At 60.6% G+C, this 26,118-nt stretch overlaps 1 protein-coding gene across 7 annotated transcripts in view; it reads right to left on the bottom strand.

Annotated features, from left to right (window-relative positions):
- The window catches only part of ARHGEF10 (Rho guanine nucleotide exchange factor 10), an 81,824-nt gene that overhangs the window by 5,734 nt on the left and 49,972 nt on the right, over window positions 1–26,118 (bottom strand). For all 7 annotated transcript variants that reach the window (XM_059384238.1, XM_059384236.1, XM_059384241.1 and 4 more), the window contains 12 exons: window positions 25,110–25,280; window positions 23,730–23,875; window positions 21,044–21,219; window positions 14,837–14,952; window positions 14,367–14,494; window positions 14,127–14,227; window positions 12,230–12,351; window positions 11,369–11,455; window positions 9,655–9,860; window positions 9,044–9,201; window positions 6,325–6,467; window positions 2,557–2,731 (listed from right to left, as the gene is read on the bottom strand). In XM_059384238.1, the coding sequence (XP_059240221.1) occupies window positions 2,557–2,731; window positions 6,325–6,467; window positions 9,044–9,201; window positions 9,655–9,860; window positions 11,369–11,455; window positions 12,230–12,351; window positions 14,127–14,227; window positions 14,367–14,494; window positions 14,837–14,952; window positions 21,044–21,219; window positions 23,730–23,875; window positions 25,110–25,280 (1,729 nt within the window). The remainder of the gene's footprint in view (window positions 1–2,556; window positions 2,732–6,324; window positions 6,468–9,043; window positions 9,202–9,654; window positions 9,861–11,368; window positions 11,456–12,229; window positions 12,352–14,126; window positions 14,228–14,366; window positions 14,495–14,836; window positions 14,953–21,043; window positions 21,220–23,729; window positions 23,876–25,109; window positions 25,281–26,118) is intronic.

The following is a 26,118-nucleotide window of genomic DNA, read 5'->3' as shown; positions in this document are numbered from 1 at the left end:
CCGCTGACCACGGCTGGCTAACCCGGGATCGGCCGCCGCTGACCACGGCTGGCTAACCCGGGATCGGCCGCCGCTGACCACGGCTGGCTAACCCGGGATCGGCCGCCGACGGACCACGGCTGGCTAACGCAGGATCGCCTGTTCTGGCAGCAGGTGAACTTGGCTTTGTGGCACGCCACCCACAACCAGCACTCACCAAGCCCCACACGTGTCACCCCACCCCTCCGTTCCATATTCTTCTCTCCCCACATCCAACACCAATGTTCCCCTTTCAGAGACCAGCCTTTCTAGAACTTGACCCCTTATCCTGTTTCTTCCGCATCACAGGTAACTCTTCCTCTAGCACCTGCTGCTGAAGCTGCGGACACTGTCAACATTACTACAAACCACCAACCACCAGCAACCATCAACGAGCAAAACAAAACCTGCCCCGGGGACCACCAGCCTCCCTCCGTCCCTTTAAACTACGGCTAAAGACATAAACACATATACGCAGGGTATCTGGCCAGAATACAACCGGCACTGAATTTGTGGATTTTGACAACTTGCTTTACTGCCCACGTGGGCAGGGGACCCAGATAACTTCTCAGAGGTTTTCACCAGGCATGACTGGGTCAGCTTTTGCTGTTAACTTTTTCAAACCATAATCTAATCTCAATCTCTTTACCTCCCTGGTTCCCACATCTTCAAACGTCTGCAGCAAAGCTCCTCCCTCACGCATATGCACATGTGTGTACACACATGTATACATGCACACACGCACAAACCCATACTCACGTGCACACACCTGCACCAACACATGCACATGCACACACCAGCCCTCGGGCCTTGAGCTTGGCCGTGCCCTGCCTGGCTCCCCTCCTGGCCTCCCGGCACGCACACCGGAGGGCTCTCCTGGCTCCTCACACACCCTCTTTCCAAGTCCGCACACTCCTCTCTCCTCCGGAGGCTGCTGGCTGACGTTCGGACGGCATCTGATGTTCCGACCCACACTTTCGGCCCCGCCCCATCCCTCTTGGCGCACCGGGCGGGATTTATTCCCCAACTGCAGCCCCTTTCCCGACTCCCCATCCACGCCCCAGACCCTCCTTTTCTTTCCTACAGGCTGCTCTGCTCAGCAGCACCCAGGGCAGTGGCCTGGTTTTCCCAAACGAGCATTTTGTGACCCCATGTCTGTTGATGATTTTGTGTGCTTCCCAAGAAACCCAGGTCCCAAACCTCAAACGTTCTGGCCGGTCCTCCCCTCATCAGTCTTGCCCCAGGGGACTCTGCTTCTCCCTGGGTTCACGCGGCCGCGTGGACGCCCCCGGACCACAGGCGGGGCCCCACCGTCCTCCCCCACATCCTCCGTCGGCTGCTGCCGGATGCTCCTTCCAGGCTCAGCCTTGCCAGGCTCTTCCTTCCCTCAACCCCCTCCCCCAGCACAGCTGCTGCCTGCTTGTGCACACACGTGCGACACGCCTGCAGGTCCCAGCCACGTGCTCATGTACATGAGCCACGAGCCTACAGGGGGCGGCCGGGGGTCTGCACCACACCAGTGATGTGCTTACACGCAGTACCTACACGCATGCATATAGCAGCCACGCGTCTGCACGCACGCCGGCCACGTGCTCGCATTCAGCAGCTACACACATGCACCAGCTCCATGTAACAAATACATACTATCTACATCTCACACGCACCAGATACGGGAGAATATTCTAGCTACACACTCGTATGTATCAGCTCCGTGACACAGAAACACACGCTGGCCAGAAGCGCGAACAGACTGGCCACATGACCACACACTCCCTCCAAGTGTCTACCTGCTAATGACATGCTCACACACGCCAGCTGCCTGCCTGTGCTTCCTGGCTACAGCCTGAACACACGCTGGCCACACGCTTCTGTATATGCTGCACATGTGACACACGTGCATGTACAGGTAGCTCATGTTCACACACACCAGCCACATGCACACACTTGCCCCACGCATGTGCACTTCATTCTCATGCACACACGCATTAGCCACCTGCACACACACTAGCTGCATGCACACACACTAGTCACACACACGCACACACTAGCCGCATGCACACACACTAGCCGCACGCACACACACTAGTCGCACACACGCACACACTAGCCGGTCGCACACACACTAGCCGATCGCACACACTAGCCACATACACACACTAGCCGCACACCCACACACTAGCCACCTGCTGTCCCCACAGTTCCACTTCTGCACCTGCACCTGTTTTACCCCCTGTTGGGGGCACCCTTCCCACTCTGTGCCTGGGGGGCTCCCAGCCAAGATGCGGCGTCTCTGGCGTCCCCCAAGAGCCCTCCCCGCCCCAGTGAGTCTTCTCCTCCTGTCTGCTCTTCCACGTGAGGTCCCTGCTCCCCTCATCTGGTCTCATTGGGCTCAACTACAAGCAACGTCTACGGTGAAGGGCTTCTGACCTACGGGAACCAAGCTGAGGCACAGACTCACCCTGTGTCCTTGCCCGGAAGGGGCCGGGCCTGTGCAGCACGCCCCCTTCTCCCCTGAGACCCCCCGGCCGGTCCGATTACCTGGCAGCATGTGGTGAACAGGGGTGGCTATGTTGACGTCCTGCAGGTGCTTGAGCGTCTCCGTGTGGAAGAGGCGAAGCGTGGACCCAGAGGTGAAGGCAATCCAGACCCCCACGCCAGCGATGACCATGTGAGAGACCACCATGCCCTCCTCCTGGTGGGCCTCCAGCTGGTTCTGGGGAAATCAAGGAGACGCGATGCCTGGGGCTCCGGGTACAACCAGAGACTTACCGCGGTGTCACCATCAGCCACCGCTGGCCACTGCCAGCCCCCACGCCACAACTGAACAGCCAGGTGAGACAGCCGCCCTGACCGTGAGCGTCCAGCTGGCACTCCAGAGGGGCCCAGCGTGACCCCCAAGGACCTACGGCGAGGGGACCACCACTCCAAAGCCACAGACACCTCTGTCCCCAAGACATAAGGTAGTGACCAAACGGTACTCGTCCCGCTCCGAAGCAGTAGTCCCGGTGTTTCCCAGGGACCCTGACCCTCGCAAGCTGCCCGGGAGCAGGGGAGCTGGAAGGTCAGGGATCGTGAAGGGCAGCTGGTGTGCGGCCCGCAGCCCCCTTCCCCAAACCCGGAGCAGGGAATAGAGGCCGTACCCTGGCCTCGGGAGAGCCCTGGGAAGGCCTGCCTGACCTCACTGCTCCGAGCGCTCGTGGGTGACCCACGGGTCTCTGGGTCTGCCCCCAGCCCTGGCCTGGTCCCCAAAGGCCACCTGCTACTTCCCTGTGGGGCCAGGTCTTTCCTGAGCATCTGGTCGAGCTCTGCCCCGTGACCCCATCCTGACAGCCCTGAGCCACGAGGACCCGTGAAGGGGGAACTCGGCCACAGCCAGGATGGGCCAGGCCTGGGCGGGCAGCGGGGGGCACCCCTGACAGGTCTGGAGGAAGGGCGAGCAGGGGTGAAGTTTGCAGAGTCGGCGTCAAGACGCCGCCCCTTCAGAGCAGCCCCTAATCCCCGCAGCCCATCAAATCCGGCGCGACCCTGCACAGGGCAGGGAAAGCAGACGGGCTCGCTTCTCTGGTTGCCGGGCTGCTCCTGAGCATCACGGAACGGGGGCTGCTCAGAGCCCGTCACCCCGCCGAGCAGGCGTGCTCACACGTGCTGTGTGCCTGCCCCACGCAGAGAGCGGCCGCCGGGCTCCACCCCTCACCCACCCGCGCCCTGCGGAGCCCACCGGAAGCCCAGCCGGGGGCGAACATTTCCGCCACGGTCAGGAGCAGAGCCCTTGTCACCTGTGCCCAGAGAGACCCAGACGGGGCGGGACCCCACTCTCCGAGCTGGCCTGGACCACCCCCCTCCACGCCCATCACGGGAGCAGACGCGGCCTCACCCTTCCGCGGACTTCTCGGCGAAGGAAGTTCCATTCCTATCTCTGGGGACCAGCACAGAATTCCTGAGGAAGCGGAGGGTCACTACGCCCCACAGCCACATGTCTGCCCGTGGGGCTGATTAGTGGGACGGTGGCGGCGGGGGGACCATGGGAGGCTGCGGAGACTGGCAGGCATCCCCGCATGTGCCCCTCGCCCCTGCCGGGACAGGCCAGCCCTGCCCACCAGGACCCCCAGACATCACCATAGCATAGGCTGCTGGCCCTCGAGCAACGCCAGCAGGCCCGGGGTGGGGCCCAGAACTGTTTCTGGAATGTTCTCACGAGTGCTGCTGGGCCCCGCCCACCTTCATGTTATTTGTCTCCTGCTGTCTGTCTTCCATCCTCTAACTGGTCACGTCACGCACCTCCACGCCATGCTCCCTGAATGCCACGGGAGTGTGGGGGTGCGGGGGTCGCGCACGGTCCGCGCGGTGCTCCCTGAACCGTGCGGGAGAGCCGGGGTCCGTGACAGCTGCCGCTACGCTTTCTGCACTTCGTGGCCAGTCACGCGTCTTCCCAGAGCTGTGCTCTCTGCGGGCCCGCGGGCCCTGTGGGGTTGGCCCGGCTGGCTCCTCCACGTAGGTGGTCTCCAGCAGCAGCCCCCAAAACTGCCAGCAAACTGACCTTCAGAGAACACGGGCCGTCCCAACAGAAAGGACATGTGCACCCCTGAGAAAGCCAGCCAGACACAATGCCTCCCATGGGATCCCCCCAGTACGGTGACCCCGAGGGGCCTCCTCCGAGAGCTTCCAGGTGCGGGGGAGAGAAGTCCCAACTCCTGGGTGTTCCCACCACATCTGTGCCAAGTGCACCTCCCACCGGGCCACCGGACGCGCCCACACCCGTCTCCACCCGAGATGCTCCAAGAAATCTCCTTTTAGGGATCCCGGCTCTGCTGGGCCAGCCAGGCCTCATGGGGTTCTCGGGTGGGAATAATTTACACTGTTCTTGTCCCGCCCTCCATATCTTGGCATCAAAGCCACGATTGCTCTCTTCCTGCCAACTGCATGGCAAGGCCAGAGCTCTGACCTGTCGGCTTCAGGAGGCAGGGGCTTGCAGGATGCTGGAGACGCACATCCAGAAGGAAACCCAGAAGAGCCACCTGTGACCAACGGGAGGCGTCTGGACCTCGCGGGTCTGAGTGTGGCACCTGGTGACCTTCTGGGGTCTCCTCTGCCGCCGTCCTTGGGCTCACGTGGTCAGAGCCGATCTACCCCGGTCTGCACGGACCCAGCGCTCCCCTGACCACTGTCGGCCGCCCTCCAGCTCCTGCGGGGGCTCCGGGCGCAGGCTGACATCCCATCTTCTGAGACCCCAGAACACGCCACCACGTGTGTCCCAGAATAGGCTGCACGCGTGTCTTACAACACGTCTCAGAGGGCGCTGGCAAAATGGCTGAAGGTCCTACCCGGCTGCGTCGACGGTCCTTCTCCGGGAGAACGTGGACAGACGTCTTCCGAAGTCCAAATGTCTACAGTTTACGAAGAGCTTGTGGAGGTTCCCACCAGTCACGGCAAGGTGCCCGCAGCGCGTATGCACGGACGACGGGGGTCCTCCCCGAGCGGCCTCCTATCTCAAGGGCCGTTCGCATGCTGGTGGGATTTCCAGTCAGGACCTGACTCATTCCGTTGGCCGAAAGCAATAATTATTATCTGAGCTCACTGTGAGGGGAGGCGCGGAATGATGGCGGACGGCCCGGCTTCTCTGTCCTCTAGAAGAACTCCTCCTTCTCAGGACGCTAACACTTGGTCACAGAGATGGACGCTATTTTCTGCATTTGTCATTTACAAAACTTTCTTCTTGTACAAACACATACACGTACCAAATGGGAACAAAAAATGTTCTACAACTTTACCACATTCACTGTTTCTTTACTATGACAACTTCTAAGCATGGGTCACGCCCTGAAAACCTCCCCCACGGCAGAGTAATGAGAACGTTCTACTGCTTTCCATCTAAGTTTGTGACTTTGTTTATGTTTTACGATTTCCTCCGTCTGGAACGTGGAGGAGGTTAAGACCCGGGGCCTGCGCTCGGCCCCTGCACCCACGGGGCGGGCTCTCTCCTGACCCTTAAGAGTAACACCAAGCTTGCACTGACCGGAAGGGCCCCTGACCAGGGTCGATTTTCCCCATGTCCTCGAAGACCCTCTATTACATTCATACTCAATGCATCTTTTGCAGTAACGTCTGTGACTGTTAGCGGCTCAGGAATGCTCCGTGCTCCCACGGACACACGGCTGCGCGGCAGCCGCATTACCTGGTTAAGCAGACGCCTCGACGGAGGGCCGTCCTGCTGGTGGGGCCGCGGGCCGGGGATGCCCTGACCACCAGCGTCGCAGCTCAACGGAAATGCATCCCTCCCGGGCCACAGACTCACCAAAGACGACTCACCTCTATGGTGTGCGTGTCGGTGCGGATCGTGAACACCAGGCCTCCGGAAGCCGCCCAGAGCGCGTCCTCTGCCATGACGAGGCTCCTAACGGGCAGGACGCCTAACTGTATCACTTCCTGAGGGTCGGAATTCCAGGATCCATCTTAAAAGAGAAAGTTACTTTCATTCAGACTCTGCTATCCGTGCACAGGACCTGGGGGCAAGGATCACAGACCACATTTTGCTTGTCCTGTGCTGTTTTTAAGGAAGGCTTACACCCACCCTGGGGCTGGAACCCATGAGCCTGGGTCTCGGGTCACAGGCTCTACCAACCAAACCAGCCCGGACCCCACAGACAGTTTTAAACAACAAGCAAAATACTGTTGGTAATTCCGAGGGTGTCGCGTGGGTCTGGGTGTCCCAGGCTCGCAGAGCGGGCGTCCTCGCCGTGAGGCGACCGGAGTGACGGTGCACAGAGCAACATTCAGACCCCGGCCTGGCCGCCCGGTACGAACCACCCAACCCCGTCTCGGCTTCCTTCTCTGCAACACGGGGACAACTCTGCCACGCGCCCCCAGAGCTGCGTGAGAGTGTGAGGGGCGACAGGCGATCCGGGGCTCGGCACAGCCGTGTCCGGCGAGTCCTGTCGCCTACAGCGACACGCACAGAACGACTCGGTCATCAGGAAGGCTCTGCACCTGAGACAGCATGGGACAGTTTTACGTGTCCCCGTCACCGGCTCTCCCCTCTGAAACTCCCCTCGCCACGCACGGTGTATCAAGACCCACCACATCTTCACTGAATTTCAAAAAATAAAAAGCCAGAACTGAGGAGGCTTTCCTCTTCTCGGGAACTCCCCCTGCATTCCCAACACACGGGCAGGGATGAAATAGTTTGGTTTGAAAATATTTTCAAAGACCTGCTGAGGGGGCCTGTCCCACTGGGCATGAAGTGCGAGTCGACAGGGACGGCCACAGAAAACATCAAAAGCCAGAGCTGACCAACGTTTTCAAAGTGACGGCGTGACTACCCTGGGAAACAGTAAAACGGATGCTTCAGTTCCTCAGGTAACCATCACTTAAGCCGTCGTGCCAAAAACACAACGACAGCTCTGAGTCCGGCCCCGCATCCTCCCGGAATAAGCCCTCTGAACACGGAAGGCGGCAAGGTCCCGGCTGCACACCGAGGGCTGCTCCTGGCTTCTGCAGGAACCGCCGACCCTTCTAATCCGACCCCTGTTTGTGAGTGACCGTCCCAAGCCGAGCGCGCAGATTCCAGAATGCCCTGAGGCACGTTCTGCATTTCGAGACACACGTTCAAGTTATGACTCAGCGGCAGTGGGAACACTTCTATGCTGCAGTTAAGTCCAAAAGATGCTCTTATGCCAGGTCCCCTGGGGCGTTGGGGAGGGCACAGCCTTGGGCCCTGGGCAGCAGCTGGCAGCTCCAGCCAACAGACCAGCTGCCTGGGGACAGCCTCTTTCTGGAGTCTTTACTGCCCACCTGAATGCTGCACCGGGCTGCCCAACCGGCGGCCACAGGACATGCCGATGACGTATTGAGCTGACACTTAAAAATCTGGCAATTTCCTACAGATTTCCAGATTTCAAGCTCCTTAAAAAGTTGAAGACTCGCAACAGAGCTTGGCTGAGCAGTGGTGGAAGCGTGAGGGCCTCCAGCCAGGCAAGCCTCCCACTGCGGAGAACAGCTGTTTTAGTCAGACGTGCAGCAGAGAAGCGGGACCCGTGGGAACGGCCGTCCGCAGAAAGACAAGTCACGAGCGCTGGCGAGGACACGGAGGGCAGGGAGCCCGTGTGCGCGGCCGCCCAGCCAGAGCCGACGGGGAGAGGAAACAGCGTCCCACGGTGACTATTCATCGTACCTGAATCAACACGCGCTTCTCTCTAAACGCAGCCGAGCCTGCACAGAAGCCACATGCCCCAGCCGCGGCACTCACTGCACGGGGCACACCTGCTGTCCCCTGCCCACGGGACGGCCACGGCCACCCCGCTCCTTCCCACCTTCCCGGCTCCCCTCCTGGGGGGCTGCAGCGGCCCTGGTGTCCCGGCAGGGCTCCCATTCCCCCGGACGACGGGCCCCCCTCGGTTTGGCCCCGTGGTCTCCCTGCAGAGGCTCTGACCCAGCGCCTCCCTGGGCTCCCTGGGCATCATGAGTGCCCCAAGCTGGGAGACGCAGCCCCAGGCGGCTACAGACTCGCTGTGCCCCTCTGGTGTCCCTGAACCCCCCGGACGGCTGGGTCACGCCTGAGACAAGAGGGAGCCTGGGGTGGGGGTGGGGAGGGGGGTGGGGGCAACGGCCGGTGCACGCATCTCGGGGTTCCCAGCTGTCGGGCTGGTGCAGACCGGCTCCCGCCACTCCCACGGGCGGCCTGAGGTTCCCCCACCTGAGAAAACAAAGCCCCGTGGCCTGCGTGATGGCAGGGACCACGAGGAGGCCGGGTCCCGCCCACCGGGAGAAGGACGCGTGTGGACATCAGGACTTTGTGGAACGGGAACACGTCAGCCGGGAGACCCACGTCTGAAACCACTTCCCGCCTGGCAGCTGGGATGCTGGTGCTTCACGCCGTCCGCTCGGGGTTGAGGAAGCCGCACGTACCTTGGGACGCACGGTGACAGACACGGGGACGTGACCCAGGGACGTGAAGCTCCGTGCAGAGCCAACCCCCAGAAACACTACGAGAGTGGACGTGTAGACGGGCACACGGTACAGACACGCTTACCTTCTGCCTTGGTGTAGACGGCCACGGCACCGTTGACCAGGCCGGCGTACAGGCTCTGGGGCGTGCAGGCGAGGCTCATGACCGTGGACTTGTCCGGCGTGAAGAAATGCTGCAGACGCACCTTCTTGGAGCCTTGGCTGCTCTTGTACACGGAGATGCTGCGAGGGGGACCGGGAGCCGGTAAGCGTGTGCTCGGGGGACCGGCAGCTCCCGCAGGGCCCAGCCCCACCCCGCCCCAGCCTGCATGGGAACGCGGCCGCCACCCCGATCTCGTCCCACTGCTGCGAAGGAGAAACCATGAAGAAGCCACTTCTTCCGAGGTGACTTCACAGCAGGAAAACCCCGCGGCGTGCTGTGAACAGGCCAACACTCCGCCCGCGTACGGCCCAGACCACGGCCCTGTCCTACCCCAGACGTGAGCAGTCAGCCGCTCGGAAAACAGGAAGAGACAGGCAGGGGGAAACCGCACGGCGGAACTAGGAGGTCCCCTGAGGTCACTCCCACGGGCGGCGACCTGGCCTCCTGGCGTGTGGCCTAAGCCCTAACAGACGGGCAGGTGACCGTCCGTCCCCACTGCCCGAGCTCCTCTCGGGGTGCCGGCAGCGGCTCACCTCCCCTCCTCAGTCCCCAGGCAGATGGTGGGCACGCCCAGCGCCCCCCGGGCCGCGGCCTCGGGCTGCGCAGGCCGCTCCTCCGTGGGGACAAACACCATGCACAGGATTCGAGACTCCACGTTGAAGCACTCGATGACCTTGGGCGTGGAGTTTTGAAACGAGACGATGGCGATCTGGCCCATTTGGTTGGTGCAGCTTCCGATCTGGGTCGGGGATTGGGGAGGAGAGAGGAGCGTCTGGGCATCCACGGCACACCGACCCCTGCCTCCGGTGCCCAGTGCCGCGGGGACATTCCGGGTTGCCACGGGAACGGACGCTCCTCCCAGACTCCAGAGCCGCTGACACAGTCTGCTACCGGAGCCCGCTTCTTCTTTTCAACGAATGGGGTTACTTTCCCTTTTAATTTTCATAACAAGAGCACAGTTTGGGATTGTTTTTAATTCCTCTTTCTACCCCGGAGAAGCCACGTCCCAGCGCCACGTAGCAGTGGCGGCCCGCTCGGCACAGCACGAAGGCTTCCACGCACGTGAGAGTCGACCCCACGCCACACAGGCTCACCCCAGAAAACAAAGACTTACAAAAAGAGCGCATGTCACGTGCCTCCCATGGCCACCGGCGTGAGCGTAAGGCGGTGTGCCGTGGCCCTGAGACACTGGCTGGCCGTGGGCACTCCCGTGAATCTATCTGCCGGGTCCCACAGGCTTCGTGCCCAACGTGAGGTCCAACTGTTTTCTCAGTGGCAAAGAGTCAGATCTGGTTAAGGGAAGCATTGCCAGGACAGAGCGCTCAGGGTCCTGCCGGGAAAGCCGGCCTGGGGGCAAGGGCTCCGGGGTCCCGTTTCCTCTGGGGGTCCCACCCCCCCTTACTCGTACTACAGTGTTTCCATGCTACAGAGACGCGTCCTGCCAGGGAAGGGTGCCCAGCCATGAAGCCCTGCTCCGGCCGGCGCGGACTCAGGCGGGAACAGGATCAGGAGAGGGAATGAGTCACCAACTACAGTCCCAGTGACGGAGGACTTCTCTGCTAAAATACGAAAACCTCAGGGAAACAAGCCCATCCTCCCTCGCAGCTGGGCGCATGGAATGACCCGGTTCCTCGGGCCGTTCCCCCTCGATGCTCGGGGAGGAGCCCCAACCACAGAGGCTGGGGCTGTGGGGAAGGGGAGAGGTCACCCGAGGGCAGGGCACAGTGCTGGAGGACAGCAGGGCACCCATCAGGGAGCAGGTCCGGGGGGGCCCGGGGAGACCTCAAACACAGCACACAAGGACCATCTTCCTTTGGAAAGAACCAGAAATGCCCACTGGATGGCAGTTAATTCCAATGCAGTATTTCATTTGGAACAAATTAATTTTAATTGCAAAGTTTCCAGTGTAAGAAGCCAGCACTGTCTTAGATGGAGGGGAAGGTCCCATGCAATTCAACCACCCAAATTGAAGAAATACTTAAATTACTCTCATATTAGCTAAATTGGTTGTCTCTGGGCTGAGGCTACCCCACAAAGCTTTACATGAAAAAGAAACATTTTAATTCCTGAGAATTGGACATTTTTCCAAAAGCGTTCAGTCCCCTCGTGGGTGGTTTGGGACTTTCGTGTTTATAAACAAAGCCCGGCGCACACAGCGACCACCGCAGGGTCTGGAACCCTCTCAAGCCCACACCAGCTATGGCCACAGATTCCTCGGGAAGCCGCGCCCGACGCGCAGCATCTTACCCACAGGAAGCCGTGCGCCGCGGCCAGGGGATCGAGCTGAGCCTCGCTGTTCGCGCAGGGTTCTGGGTTGTAGGCCGCACACTCGATCTAATGGGGAGACATCAAACACCCACACGTCAGAAAGGGACCGGGAGGCGTCCAGACCACAGTGTCTTCAGTGGACGACAGACTTCTGACACTTAGTCACAGAAACGGCACATTGTTACTTTTTAAAGGTTAAAACAGAAAAAAAGAACAGATGTGGGTGTAAGCCTCAGAAATCCGCTTTTCAGAGGCAAACGTCAGTCTCCACTCTCGTATCTTCAGACCCTGGCAGGTGCCGCAGACGTCCGTCACGGGGCGCACCGCCCCTTCCGCCCTCTGCCCTCCCGTGACCTCCGGGGCGGAGTGTCGGCCAGAGTCCAGGAAGGAGAAGTAGGAACGGAATGTCTCTGCTCGTCGCACACACAAAGACACAGCCACGTGTCTCTGAACACATCCTCCGCGGTGCCAGGACAGACAGCCGGGCGCACGGATAAACCCCGCGTCAGCCCAAGCCTGCTGTACTCCGCGCAAACATGAGGCCTCTCCCTGTGACCCACTGTGGACACTGAACACCGCTGGGGTTGACACATGTGCCCTCATGTAACTAATAATGCCTGGAATGTACCAGGTATGCGAGGAACCTCCACCTCCCGACGGCCGCTGGGCAGCAAAGCCGGCTTTCACACTCATCCTCTAGCAACCTTAATTCCTAAACAAATGCCCCCAGAGAAATGCGGACAGTAGTTGACTTGGGGAGACCACGTGGGACTCTACCCAGACAAGGAGGCACCGTCTCTGTGCACAGTGGACCCCTCCTCCAGGCCCCCCGCCCATCACCTTGAACTCCTGCTGCTTGGCCACCGTCACCGGCATGTGTCCCACGAGGAGAGGGTGTCTTTCCTTCTTGATCTGATTCCCGTCATCTTCCACGCAGAACCAGCCCATGTGGTTCTCCTCCTCTGCGGGCGTGTGAAGAGAAACAGGCAGGGGCAGACCTAAGCCACCTGTGGGCTGACCCGGCCCCGTGGGCCCCAGACGTGGACATCACAGCCTACGCCAGCCCGCAGAGCTCAACACGGTTGCTGGAGCACAGCACGCTGTCCTCCCAAAGGCAGGCCTGGACAGTCACTGCTTTATTCTGAGAAGCGTGTCCTGTCTGCTGCTCGCTGTCCCCGACCGCGAGGACGCGAGGGCGGAGACTGCCCCGTAGAGCAGCTGGAGCTGCTCATCTTTGTCTTTCTTCAACGCAACGGAGATGTTCAGATTCAAATACGACGGGCACAGTGAGAGCTGCCGCGACAGGCAGAAAACCATGGAGTAAAACACGCGAGGGAGACGCGCCTGGGCGGCTGTCGGTGACTCGTCTGCGGGGGGCTCAGGCCATGATCCCGGGGCCTGGCATCGAGCCCCGCGTCGGGCTCCCGGCTCAGCGGGGACCCTGCTTCCCTCTCTCCCTAGGGCTCCCCCTGCTTGTGCTCTCTCTCTCTGTGACAATAAGAATTAAAAAGAAAAAAGCACGAGGAAGCGAAGAGAAACTCTGCTACAGAGCAAGTTGTCCATCTCGGCTCTGCAGGGATGAAAGGGGCCGATTCTCGGGTTCAGCTCGCTCTCATCAGAGTGGGCCGTTTCAGGCTCGCAGCCTCCAGTACAAGACAAACCATGCAATCGTCCCGGGAGACAGAGGGGCACAGGCAGTGGCGGGGAGGCTCCCGCCCGGCAGGAAGTGCAGCCCTGGGCCCTGGGGCGAGCAGCGGCCGGGCCGTGTTCCCTCCGTATTTTATTTTCACTTAGCGACAACAGCACATGGGGCCTGTGTGTCACGGTGTGCTCGGGGTCACACACTGTGTGTGAACAACATACGCACAGGCCTGTCTGACTGACTCACGGCTCAACAGACCACAGGTGCGGACAGAGGAGCGGAAACAGAATCACCAAGGCCCCTCGAGGCAGCAGGAACCAGGGGCCTTCCTGACCATGCGGGCAGGCTCTCCAGGGACCGCTCAGGGGCGACCTGCTCACTGTGGGGCAGAGAAGCAGGATGTCCCACCGGTGGGGCTGGGCCTCCCCAGGGGCTGAGCCACATGTAAAAGTCAGGGCCTGTTTTTCCTAGAATCCCTTCATTATAATGCAGATATAGTAAAAACAACTCCCGCTGGGGGGCGGGGGGCCTGTTCGGCTCAGGGGGTGCAGTGGGCCCCTCCCCTGTGGATTCTGGCTCCGGTCGGTCCTGGGATCGAGCCCCGCGTCCGGCTCCTCCCTTCCTCTGTCTTCTGTCCCTCCCCGGCTCTCTTCTGTCCCTCCCCGGCTCTCTCACTCAAACAATCAATAAAACCTTTTAAAAACAACCACTCCTGCTCGGGTTCATTTTTCCTGTTTGAGAACATTCTTCTGGGCTGTCTGGGGGGCCCCGTCGGTTCAGCACCCGACTGTGGATTTTGGCTCAGGTCGTCATTTCGGGGTCCTGGGATAGAGCCCCGCACGGGGCGCCCTGCTCCGCGGGGTCTGCCAGTCTCCCCCACCCTCTGCTCACTCACAAGTCTCTCTCTCGGATAAATAAATAAGTACTAAAAAACAGAAACAGAAACAGGAACATTCTGCCGGGTGCGCAGGGATTCTACTGCCGGGGTCTTTCTCGTGCTGGGCACGGACACCGCCCTCCGGAGAGAAGCGGCATCGGGATGCGCCCGTGGCCCCCGCCTACACATGCCCCCGAGCTGGGGTCGGCCTGTCTTACCCAGAGCGAGCTTGGCCATCTGCAGGCTGTTGAGCCAAGACTCTTTGATGGCGGGCGTGAAGGTGTTGAACACGGCAGTGAAGAACGTGGGCCGCCCCGACCTGCCGGGGGAGCAGAAAGGCACTCGACGCGCAGAACGTGGATCCCGGGACCAGCCCTGCCCACACCACCCCCGACGGGGCCGCGGAGCCGCTCTCTGAGCCCCGCCCGGGACGGCCGCCCTGCCGAGTGACCACTCACTTGTCCTGCTTCCCGGGGAGCTGCAGCTGGATGCGGCAGCAGTCTGCGGCCCGGATCGCCTCCTCCTTCTTCAGAATGAGCCTCTGTAGCCCCGACGTCCAGTCGTGCGCCACGGACTGGTTCAGGTTCTGCGAAGGGACAGGCGTGCGCGGTGAAGGTCTCACCAAGGCAGGCTCCCAGGGAGGACAGAGTGCGGCTGGGGCAGGAGCCCGGGGAAGACCAGCCTCCCATAGCGCCTTCCTAACACGAGCCCCCTACCCCGGGCTTGGGTGTCTCCAAAACGGGACGGAGACTGGAGTCCGCTTGTGAGTGAGGTGACCCAAGGACGCTTCCCCCTGACCCCCCGCCATCGCACTGGTTCTCAAGATCAGCCTGATTCTCCCTCCGCGGGGAACCCGGAGGCCCGGCCTCGCCGTGATGGCGACCCGGATGTGGACACGGAATTCCGCGCCACGGGGCCCGCCGGTTACCTGGTAGTTCCCTCGGAGGCTCCCGACGAGCTGCGAGATCTGCCCGACCACGTTCAGGTCATGCAGCAGATTCTGTAAGTCTTGATAGAGCTGGCCGGGCCCCACGTACACCTGGTCTGCGGACGAAGCAGCACACGGCGCCACGTGAAGCCACGCGCGAGCCGGAGGGTAAGACGCCGCGGGACCGAGAATGCCTAACAAGGGGCTCTCGCCAAGCATCCTGCGCATTTTCCTTTTCTAACTTCTCATTTTGGAAGGACTTCAGACTCAGAAAAGATGCCGACTGTCCCCGTGTGCGCCCTTTACGCCGCGTCCCGTGACATTAGACTCTCACAGAACCACAGCATCGTCGTCAAACCCGCCAGGTCACGTGGACAGGACGCCGTTCGCGAGCCCGCAAGCCGTGTTCCAGTGTTGCCAGCTTCCCCGAGCTCGTGCTCTGCTCCCGGACCCGACCCACAGCCCCGCACGCACTTGCCTCCACTCCAGGCCAGGCCAGCTCCGGGGGCGCCCGTCTTCCAGGACCTGAACATCAGGACCACGGCCGGTGCGCTACCTCACAGAGCCTCTCACACTTTGGGTTTGGCTGACGTCTTGTCACTTGCATTTCTAACACACTGCTGACACTGCGTTTGACTGAAGCCAAATTTCCAACAACCGGGTCCTCCAGCACCAGCATGGGCTCCCCAGTGCCCTTTCTCCAAGGGACCACAGGACACAGAGAAGAACAGCGACAGGCAGGGGAAGAGCCCCGTCCCCCCCCCGGGGCCACCTCTGCGCCGGGGGAAAATGTTCCTCACCCCCCCAGGACTAGGCCCTGTGCCCCTTCCTCCCGGCGAGGACACAGGCCCCACACTGACACGCAGGCAGGACCCAACGCCACGTCTCACGCGGAGCCCACCCCTTACGGGACACGCGGTCACAGCTGCCTCCTCTTCCGCATTCACAGAAACAGACGGCCTCGGGCCCCCGCCAGCGCCCCGCAGGCCAGGGAGCAGATCTGTCCGTGTTGGATAAGGATGTCTCCTGGGTCCGTTTCCGCGAGGCCAGCGTGACTGAAGCGGACGCCGCCCTCAGCACCAGGCCGGGCTGGGCGGGTCGGCAGCGGTTCCCAGGCGAGGCAAGTACACGTGCTACGCGCAGACGCTCTTCTAAGGGACAAACCCCCGCTGGGAGAAAATAAAACCTAAAGGGCTGGGACAGTTCTCAGGGCCAGCCCGGAGGAAACCAAGCGCCCCGGCCGGTTTCGGGCACCCCGTCGCGTGTGGGAACTCTCAACGGGGTGTGCGAGGCGCCCTGCACGTTGCTCGTGCACACGGCCCAGCCGAGTGCGGGGCTTCGTCCGTCCTCCAGTGTGGACTGTCTGCGGACGCGCGTCTGCCTGCAAAACGGAGCCGGGCGTCCACCGCGAGCTTTCCAGACGCGGACGTCCGACCACTCACTCCTCGCCGGGGAGCTAACAGTCCTCAGAAACGCCCTCTGAGCCATTTTTACTGGGATCTTTATGCCTCCGCCAGGCCTGATTTTTCAGGACTAATCTAGACAAATTCTACGACCGATGGCCTATCAAGTGCTTTGGGGACGTTTCACAACAAAGGGAGCAAGCTGGCCAGTGACCATCCGCTCCTCACACGGCTCTTCCTTACCAGCACGTCCACATGCGTGCGGCTCCCGCGAGGCCCACGGCGGCAACCTCACCGGCTCCTGTAGCCCGGCTGCTAGGCCGTGACACCCGCGCTCTGTCTTCAGTGCAGAACAAGAGACTGAATTCCCCAACGCTGAGCTCAGAGCTCAGTCATCCACACGGCAGAGAAGTCGCAAGGCTATTGAGGAAGCAACAACTCCTGCCTGGCGTCTCAAACTGACCGAGGGTGACAAATGCAGGAGAACCAGAAGGAACAACAGCATTGTGGGGGCATCTGAAGCCCTTCTAGAAAACTCCGGAGACAGTGGAGATGGCCCAGCTAGCTATGACTCGTGGACAGACGCGGGTTTATGCACGGAGCAGCACGGCTCGCTGTCCGCAGGCTGGTGGGAAGGAGATCCAAATTCTGGACTTGACGTGCAAGAGCAGCTCCTGGTCTGGCCCCAACAACGCATGGACCCTCATTGCTGGAGGCGTGTGGGCAGGGTGGGCGGGACAGTCCTTCCTGCCAGTGAACCTGCCGTTCGTTCCCTGTCCCTGACCGGAAGCCTGAAAGTGCCCCACGGAGGTCTGGCTGGAGTTCAGTCTTCCAACACACAGAATTAGCACATTTCAATTTGTTAAAGAAATTTTTTAACCGAGAAGGCATTTAGAGGGCCACATACTCCACAGACATCATTTCAGGAATTAGAGCTAAAACCTGGATCCCCTCCATGGACAGGAAAACCAGCAGACAGGGGTCCGCACAGCTCGGGTGCGGCACTAAGCCAGGAACGCAGAGAACACTCGCTCCCACGGAGGCCGGGTGCTGGGACCCCCCGACCCGCAGACTCGCTGCCCACAGGCCTCCCCGCTGCCCGCAGCTGTATGTCAACAGCCTGCTAAAACCCCGCACTTACACAAGGAACGCGTCCGACGCAGAGCTGAGATGAGTGACGGGTTCCAGAAACAGGAACAGAGCACGGGCCCCACGACAACCTGAGGCTCGGGAAGGCGCCCCTTCCTGGACTCCGGGGCCCAGAACACGGCTTCCCGGAGGCCTTCCTGTCTGGAATGCTGTGTCCGGACGATTCCCAATCCAACCCTTTCATGGCCACAGTCTGCTCATGACGGGGAACGAACAGCACGTCAAGGCTCCGTCCCGGAAACACCAGCACTACCGACGCGGGGCCAGTCCCCGCCGTCCTGTCTTCCTTTCTCCAGAAACAGTTTACGGAGCGATCGGCGATTATTCTGTGTTCCTGCTCTGACTCCACACTTTGTTGTTCTGCGTCCAGCCATGCGCGCCACGAAGCCGTACAAGGAAGGGGCTCTGCCGAGCGGTGTCTCAGGGTCTGCGGCCCATACAGCACCACGCCGCCCGGTCTGGGCCCTTCCTTCCGGACAAAGCAGTGCCGCTGGCTGGAGAGCCACAGCGAGTGCCACGCCATGGCCCACGCAATCCCGAGACAGCCCGGAAGCCTCCTGGGGTTCCTGCACCTGTGGACGGCCCTGGACCCACAAATGGACCAGGCTCCGTCCTCCAGAATCCCGAGGGAGCGCCACAGGCTGGAAGGGTCCAGTCACAAAAACCCTCAGCGCTCCCTGGGCACAAGCTCCCTCCGAGCTCCGGGTGGGTGTCGGACAAAGGCCGGCGGAAGGAACCGACGAGTCAACAGGCGCGTCGCCCGCCTCCGGCTCCCGAAACCCCGCTCCTCCTCACAACCGGCTCCAGCGGTGGCTCGGAGAAAACAGTCCCTGCTGACCTCCCGAAGCATCCTGCGCCCCGGGCTCTGTCGAGGACCGTATCCAAGCACATCAGCTGTTCCTTGCATCCATCTCCTGGGGCGTCGGAAGGCACCGTCAGCCCCTTACTCGTCAAGGGGTCGCCAGGACGCGGCGCTGGGTTTTGAACAGGACTTCGATAAACAGGTAGGTAGAAAGATGCAGTTTCATTAACAATTCCATTCAACGGTGATTCCAATTTTCTTTTCATCTGCCCAACAAACACTCACGGGGCGCCCACCGCACGCCCAGCCCCGAAGTGGGAAGGGGACGAGGACTAGCTCGGTGCCGATGACGTCTGCGCGCACCCCTCCGTTACCGGGACCCCGAGTCCCTAAAGTAAGGCACCACGGTAACGGGCCGCACTGAAAGAGGGTGCACGCCTGTGCACGGGCCACAGCACGGGCGGTGACACAAGTGACGCCCACGTGCGGCCTCCACCGGCAACACGGAGTGGAACACACCTCAGTGGACGGCAGACGGGTCTGGTCTTCACCCCCCTCCTCAGGACGGTGTCCACACAGACACCCCCGAACAACGGTGCTCACGAGGCTAGCGCTTGCTTCTTGGGAGTGACGGGAAAGGTCAGGGCAAGTCAGAACACAACCGTGTACGGCCCCAAGCACGCTCCCAAGTCTCTTGAACTTAGGATGTCACATCAAACTCCTCCTTAAACTGAAGAACGAAGAAAACCCGACACTCTCCCAAAGGACACATTTTCTTCTCGCTGACAATGAGAACTGCACCTGCCGTCACCGACAGAAGCTCGTGGGAACGTTTCTGGCGCCCGTGTCTGCTCTTCCGGGGCCGGTCCACCGTGAGCAGCTCGGCTTTGACCTGTCCAGGTCCGTTCCTACGCAAGTTGCTCTGATAGACCTGCGGCCGCGCCAGGAGCGTGTCGTACCATGTCCTCTCTGACGCTGTGTGTCCCCTCGCTGATGTCCCGTGAGAACACAGGACAGGATCCGTGTATCGTGCGAGGCGTGCGCCAGCTGCTCCTGCTCTCACTGGGGCTTCCGCTCGACAGCAGGTTTTCACTGTTAAGTTTTTGGAGAGTCAAATCATGGATGAGGATTTTCAACGGACGGGGGTTGCTGCCCCTCACCCCGGAGTTGTTTCAGGGTCAGCTTTCCCATGCTGCTAACGGATTCGAATCTCGTTCTGTGTTAGCTCCATGGAAGTTATGAATAAAAACTCAAGTAAGACAACGTAGCGATGCTGTACTGCCCAGTGTCCCTTCTACGACCAAAGCCGCGGGTCAGTGATTCTCCGCGGTGACTCAAGCACAAGGAGGCAATCTCACCCGCGAATACCTTCTAACATTGCTGCTGTTACAAACACAGGAAGGCACGGTGCTGTCTGCAAAACCAAGACGCACCTGGGATTTGCACCCAATTCGGCCAAGCAATTTACATGGACTTTTCCAAACTTTCGAGATTCGCAAGTGGAACGTGAGTACATCCCGGAGACCCGCGTCCGTCTGGGAGAACCCCCTCCCCGCCCGCTCAGGACATTCCCGCCATGGAAACTGTGACACCTTCTGGGACTTTGATTTTTCACGGAGCCCATTAGCCATGCCTATAAGGACTTGGCGGTCAGTGATTCAGGACTATAGGACCCGTAACACGGGGCCTGGGGACGCGGTCTTCCAGGCTCATCCCCACCTGAGGGACCGACGGCTACCGTCACATGAGTGAGAACAACGGGAGACCTCCCAGCCTATAAGACCTGATGCTCCTCAGGCCTGTTCCGGGAGTCCGAGCGGATGGGCCCAAGAGGCCGGGAGAGCTGCGGGCTTTAAAGGCACCTCCTTCTGAACGCGCAGAAACAAAGTCTTCAGAGAGGCTGTCCCACATATTTACGGCACGAACATTTAATATCAAGGCTCATTCCATGTATGAAAAGGCCGACTGCGGGTCCCCACTCACTGTCTTGTGTGTTCCACGCCTGGGGCAGAGGCCGGCGCCAGGGTGAAACTCAGCCAGGCTTTAATTGCATTAAAAAAGAGAGACAGAAGCACCTGGGTGGCTCAGTGGGTTAAGCCGCTGCCTTCGGCTCAGGTCATGGTCGCAGGGTCCTGGGATCGAGCCCCGAGTCGGGCTCTCTGCTCAGTGGGGAGCCTGCTTCCCTCTCACTGTCTGCCTCTCTGCCTACTTATGAACTCTCTCTGTCAAACACATAAAATCTTTAAAAATAAAATAAAATAAAAAAGAGAGATGGTAGGAGAAAGTCAGGAATACTACAACATTCAAACTCTCCAGTCCCGAGACCCTTCAGCAATAAAGACCACACACGTCACACAGCTGCAGAAGCACTGCCAGTGTCAGGACACCCGTGGCTCGTCTCGGCCGAGCAACCGGCACTCCCTCCCCGGGAGCTGCGGGAGAGCAGGGGCTGCACCATGCCGGGGTGCACGGCAGAGCCACGTCCACGACCGAGGTCCCCACGCTGCTGGACGTCCACGCACGCTCGGGAGACGAGAGGTAGCGCCCTCCCTGCTGAGTGGGAAAACGCAGAACGGAAATCACAGACCTGGGGAGACGGCGCGTCCCACAGGATGCGGCTCCCCTGCTAACCCAAAGGGCGCACGCCAGTGAGGTGGGCTCAGAGATGAGGGGCCGGTGGGCTCTCCGTCGACGTGTACCAGCCGGCGCAAAACAGGGCTCCGAGGACGGTCTCGTCCAACAGCCCCACCACCCCCCGGGGGCCCCGGACGCTGCGGAAGCCGAGCAAACGGCCTCTGAGGTTGGTGTTGACGCGGCCGCAAGACACACGCACATGAGTCAAGTGTCACTTACTCGGCTTGGCGTTGGCGACCACCGCCAGGCTCTCTGGGGGGTGCACGGGGGGGCACCTGTTTTCTCCAGCCCCGTCGCTGCTGCCATACTCCACCACTTCCACGCGTCCGAGAGGGACGCTCCACTTCAACAAGTACTTCCGGCCGGGGGACGCCAGGGCGTTGCTGTCCGCGGTGCTGAAAGAGGAGGCCGCGGGTTAGCATCCCTCCCCGCAGAAGTCAGGATACCTGTCGCCCTTGACACTCGGGCGAGAAACACACCGTTGGGTCCCCCGGGACCGCGCAGGGGAGGGCAGGAACCCTTCACTGCCTAATCTAGGGGGACGGGGGAAGACGGAAGGCTTATCTCCCAAAAGCTCCCGCGTTTCCACAAATGCTTAAAGGGGACAAGCCGGAGGCTGCCTGACGGACGGCTGGGCAGATGCTCGTGTGCTCCGGCACAGGCTGCTATCGGGGAAATGTCCGCTTCACATCGGAACGCTTTACTCCCGGGGAGAGCGAACCTCGTCTAATAAAGTCACATCCTGCCATCAGGCTCCGTAATGAAAATATGTAGGTAAAAATTAAATAAAACAATCTCATGACCTGTGCAGGTTATTTTCTTCTTTGGGCCACACAATGAGGTCTACGTGCGGAGACCCCACGAGCCACACCTGCTCCGTAGGGGAAGATACGACAGCAAACACCTGCGTGACCAGCACCCATCTGGGCTGCCAGGCCGCCAGCCACCTGAGGTCCTCCGCGTGGCCAGGAAGCCCCCCTTCCCCCAGCAGGGGCAATCACTGCTCCCCACTTCTGGTCACTGTCTCAGTTTGCTTCCTGCAAGATGTACATATCTTTTCCAGTCAAAATGTACACAGGAATAACCAAAAGTCCAGACGCTGCACTTCCAACCGAAACGCTGGACATGTTGGTGCCCGAGCTGCCCGACGTCGCTCTGACGTTGGAAGACCTTACTTCTCCACGTCTGGTCCGCGGGCCAAGGGGGAGGAGGAGAAGGCTACGCTCAGACGCTGTGTGCTCTAGGGGCTCCGCGGGCTCTGGACGTAAAAATGGAGAAGCCCAAGAACTCGACCCCAATGTCTACTCATTGTGTTTGAATCTAAAATCTTCACTTCTACTGAGGTTTGGGGGAATCTTCCTATTCTGATCATCCTCGGGGCCTGACCGAGGTGGCTCCCCCTGCACCGCCTCCCGGGAGTGTCGCTCAGAACATCTCTGGCCACGGAACAGCGTCCCGTTTCCTCACTTCGTAGAAGGCTGTCGGAACCTGGCTTCCCTGCCACGGCCCGGGGCGTTACTCTGAGGAACAACCCTGGTAGTGACCACGGCTAACCCCCTTTCTAAGGGTCTGTCCACTTCTTGCTCATCTGGAAAGTATATTATCAGCTTCAGGTTTTTAAAAATGACATAACATTTTTCCAAAGACCCAAACTGACCGAGGGGCATGTGCTGGAGCATGTACCTGGGCCGCCCCCGGGACCCCGCAGGACGGCGAGCAGCCCTCCCGCTACATTCAGACAAAGCTTGCTTACGAACAGCAAACCCGTGGGACAGGAAACACCCACGTGTGCGCCGCGCTTCGCTGTCCACAAAGTGCTTTCACCGTGTGACCTCATCTTTCCAGTGGAGGGGGTGCTTCCTGCACCGTTAGGCCTGGAAACCAGTCTGTGCCGTTAGCTTCCGTGTGGCTGGAAGTGGCTCTCGGGGCGGGAACACAGGGAGCAGAAGGCACTCCCTGCCGGGACGTACTGCTCAGACCTCTCCAGGCCCCCAGGCTCAGCCCACGCCTCAGTGACCTGCTCCTTTCCACACGCAAGTGAAGGCAGTGGCCAAACCACGCCGAGCGTGGCTGCTTCCAGAGGTCCGAGTGTGGCCACGGCAAGTTTAACGATAAAGGCTGAGCCTTGGGTATGAATCAAGCAACGTCCTGACATGGGGCTGTCATTAAAACTGGCACATTTGGGGGTGGCTGGACGGCTCAGTCGGTTAAGCAACCGACTCTTGGTTCTGGCTCAGGTCATGATCTCGGGGTCGTGACAGCGAGCCCCGCACCAGGCTCTAAGCTGAGCAAGGTGTCTTGAGATTCCCCTTCTGCCCCACCCCCACTCGTGCTGTCTCCCCTCTCGCTAACAAATAAAACATAAAAAAAAAAGGGCATATTTTCCAGACTTACTCTGTACCTGTCTCAGAGCCACTGAGGACGAGGAGGAACCATAACAAACACTGACAGTAACCAGACAGCCCCGTGCCGGGCGCCAGGCTGACATGTCTCACGGTGCTCCTCAGCGGGACCCCCAGAGTCCCAGGGATCACCAGCTTCCCCGCCAGGACCCTACAGAGTGTGTGCATGAGGCTCAGCGAGACGGGGTGACTTCCCAGAGCCTTGAGAAGGTGGGGCTGGAATCGGGCCATGCCGGGTGAGCCCCTGGAGGATCACCCACCCAGACCTGTGCTGGGACTGCACGGGACCAGGGGCCGGCCACCATGGGGGGCCCACAGGCATCATGCTGGCTCTGATCTAGGGGTGTGCTCATGGAGGCCCAGCACCCAGGCCCCCTGGGAGAGGGAGCCCTGATTCACGGGCCAGTTCCATGCTGTTGCCACTCAGAGCACGAGTTCAAGCAGCCCATGGTTTGGTGCACACGTGGGCGCTCAGCGGACCCCTGGGTGAGGCCCCCGCTCACCGTGCACTGACCGTGGCACACATCAACACATCGCTCAGCAGGAAGACACGGCGCTCCTTGGTTTTGACGATCTCTCCCCGGTCGTTGTACACGGTTTCGATCATGTCATCCGACCGCACGAGGTACCGATTCCCGCTGCTGAGAAGCTGAACATTCAAAGTCACAGTTGACGCGCTCCCCGCAACCGAGGTCGTCAGAAGGACAGAAAGCGTGAGCGGAAGTCTTGCAAAATATAGGAGCACAGAGCGTCAAGGCTTTGCAGGTTTTCCCCTATACGGAGAATTCCCGCACCTCCGATCACCCTGTATGCGTGCACTGCGTGGAGTGCTGAAAGCAGCTTTTTACTCTGTGGTTTCAGTGTTTGGAATTACCTAGAGTGAGGGGAGTCTGACCACCACAGCCCTTACACAGCTCCTCCAGCCGAGAGACACGGACCCAGGCACGGGGGGCCCACCTGTTCTCACCCGTCAGCCGTACGCCTTCTCCTTAAACAACTTGCCCGAGTACTAGCCCCAGCCCTTAGAGACTCTCGTCCGCGGCCGGCCGGCCGTCCTCACTGTCAGTCTGTTCTCGACATGTGCACGGGGAGGACGAGGCCGTGCGCACAGGCACGGGATCGCCAGCGAGGGACACGCAGCCCTTCCTCGTCAGCCTTACTCGGGGCCCCACACAAGTCTGCAAGCGCTGTTACCAGAGCCAAGCAGGGTCCTAAACCACGTCCCCGGCGCTTAATGCTACCTTCAGCTCACAGAAATTCCTAATCAAATTATTAAGAAAGTCAGGAAAAACCTGTTCCTCAAAACGCATTAAAGTTCTCGTCGTGAACCCTTGGGGGGTCACTGGGAGGACACTGGCCCTACAGACAGAAGCGGAAATGACCTTAGCGACGTAGGTACGACACGGAATTACTCAACACCAAACCTCTCCCCGTGGACCGGGGCTGTGAGCAGGTTCAAAGTCCACGTCCGCCCAGGCTGCTGTCCCCGGACGGGCTCGCCCGCATAGAGCAGAAACGCAGCTCTGCCCAGAAACTGCTTTCCCGCCGCGGCTCCTTCCCGTTCCCATAGCTTAGTCCGAGCACGGACAGGTGCAGGTGAGAACGAATGTGACCCCCTCCGCTTTGGTCGTGACCCTCTGAGCGGAAACACCGCCTTTTGGCAGCGAGATTCAGACCCCGCAAGGCTGTCGCGGAGGCGGGAGGCCCCTCCCCCGAGGAAGCCTGCCCGACCAGCCGGATGCCCTCCATCGGCCTCGGAGGCAGGGCCGGGGCCGGGGCGTCAGCACAAAGCTTCCAGAAGGTGAGTAGCGAGTGGCGGAAGGAAGGGCGGCGTGTTAGCCAGGGCACAGCAGGTCCCCGCACGGACTGGGGGGCCGCTCAACCTTGTTCAGGTATCTCTCGTTGACAGCCTGGGCGACCTGCTTGATCTCACAGCGCTGGTCGGCATCTCTCTTCCTCTCGTTCAGCTTCTCCGCTAGGGTTTCCAGCTCGGTCAGCGCCATCTGAAGGGGCAACCGGTCCGGGTGCCCTCGGGACGTGTTCTTCAGCATGTCCTGGGGGAGAAGCACCGTCAGAGGAGTCACGGGACTGCCGGGGCGGGGGCGGACCGCGGCCCACATGTGCTCTCAGCCAGCAGCTGTGAGGCTCACACACTCCGTCGGGGGAGGGTAAGATAAGCACTGGGAGAGAAGGCGCAGCCGAGTGACTCACGATCTGGCCACACACGGGAACGGCTCCTTTTGCACAAACTAAAGGAACTTATTAAATGGCTTTGCTAATGGAAAAGACCAGCATTTCCCAATACAGGGCACCATAAATATGAACGTGCCACATCTTAGAAGCACCCGCCCTCCATAACCATGCTCAGGGTCACTCCTAGCCTGCTTCTCTCCACCCCAGTCGGACCCACGGACCCCGGAGGTCAGCTTCCAAACACGGAGTCGGCAGCATTCCTCCCGTGCCTTCACCCCGCACGGAGGAGCCGAATCTCCCGGGGGCCGGACACCCTCTGTACGCATCCGCAGGCTCCCAGCGGGAAGAGGGCGCTGCCAGGAGGGGCCGACAGTCTGATCACCGACAAAGTGGCACCACACGTGTCAAACACAGGAGTCGGCTTTCAGGAGCAGCATCTGTGGGACAGTCACGGGCCGTCCCCCTGCTCTGACACCGGACACGGAGTGGGTCTCCGCTCACTCACACAGGCCACGTACGGACTCCTGCAGACGGAAGCAGACGTGTCTGGAAGCACCCTTCTCACCCGGCCCCCCGATGCCGGAATTCAACGGTGCCTGCCTCACCTTTCCACCTGCTTTTCATCTGAAGGAAAAAACCTGCAGAAGCGACGACATATTTCCACTCTGCGTGGGCTGTACAGACCCTGCCGCACGCCCA

The sequence above is a fragment of the Mustela nigripes genome, chromosome 18, assembly GCF_022355385.1.
Source record: "Mustela nigripes isolate SB6536 chromosome 18, MUSNIG.SB6536, whole genome shotgun sequence".
Classification (NCBI taxonomy): Eukaryota; Metazoa; Chordata; class Mammalia; order Carnivora; family Mustelidae; genus Mustela; species Mustela nigripes.
This window is presented reverse-complemented; position numbering and strand designations above follow the sequence as displayed.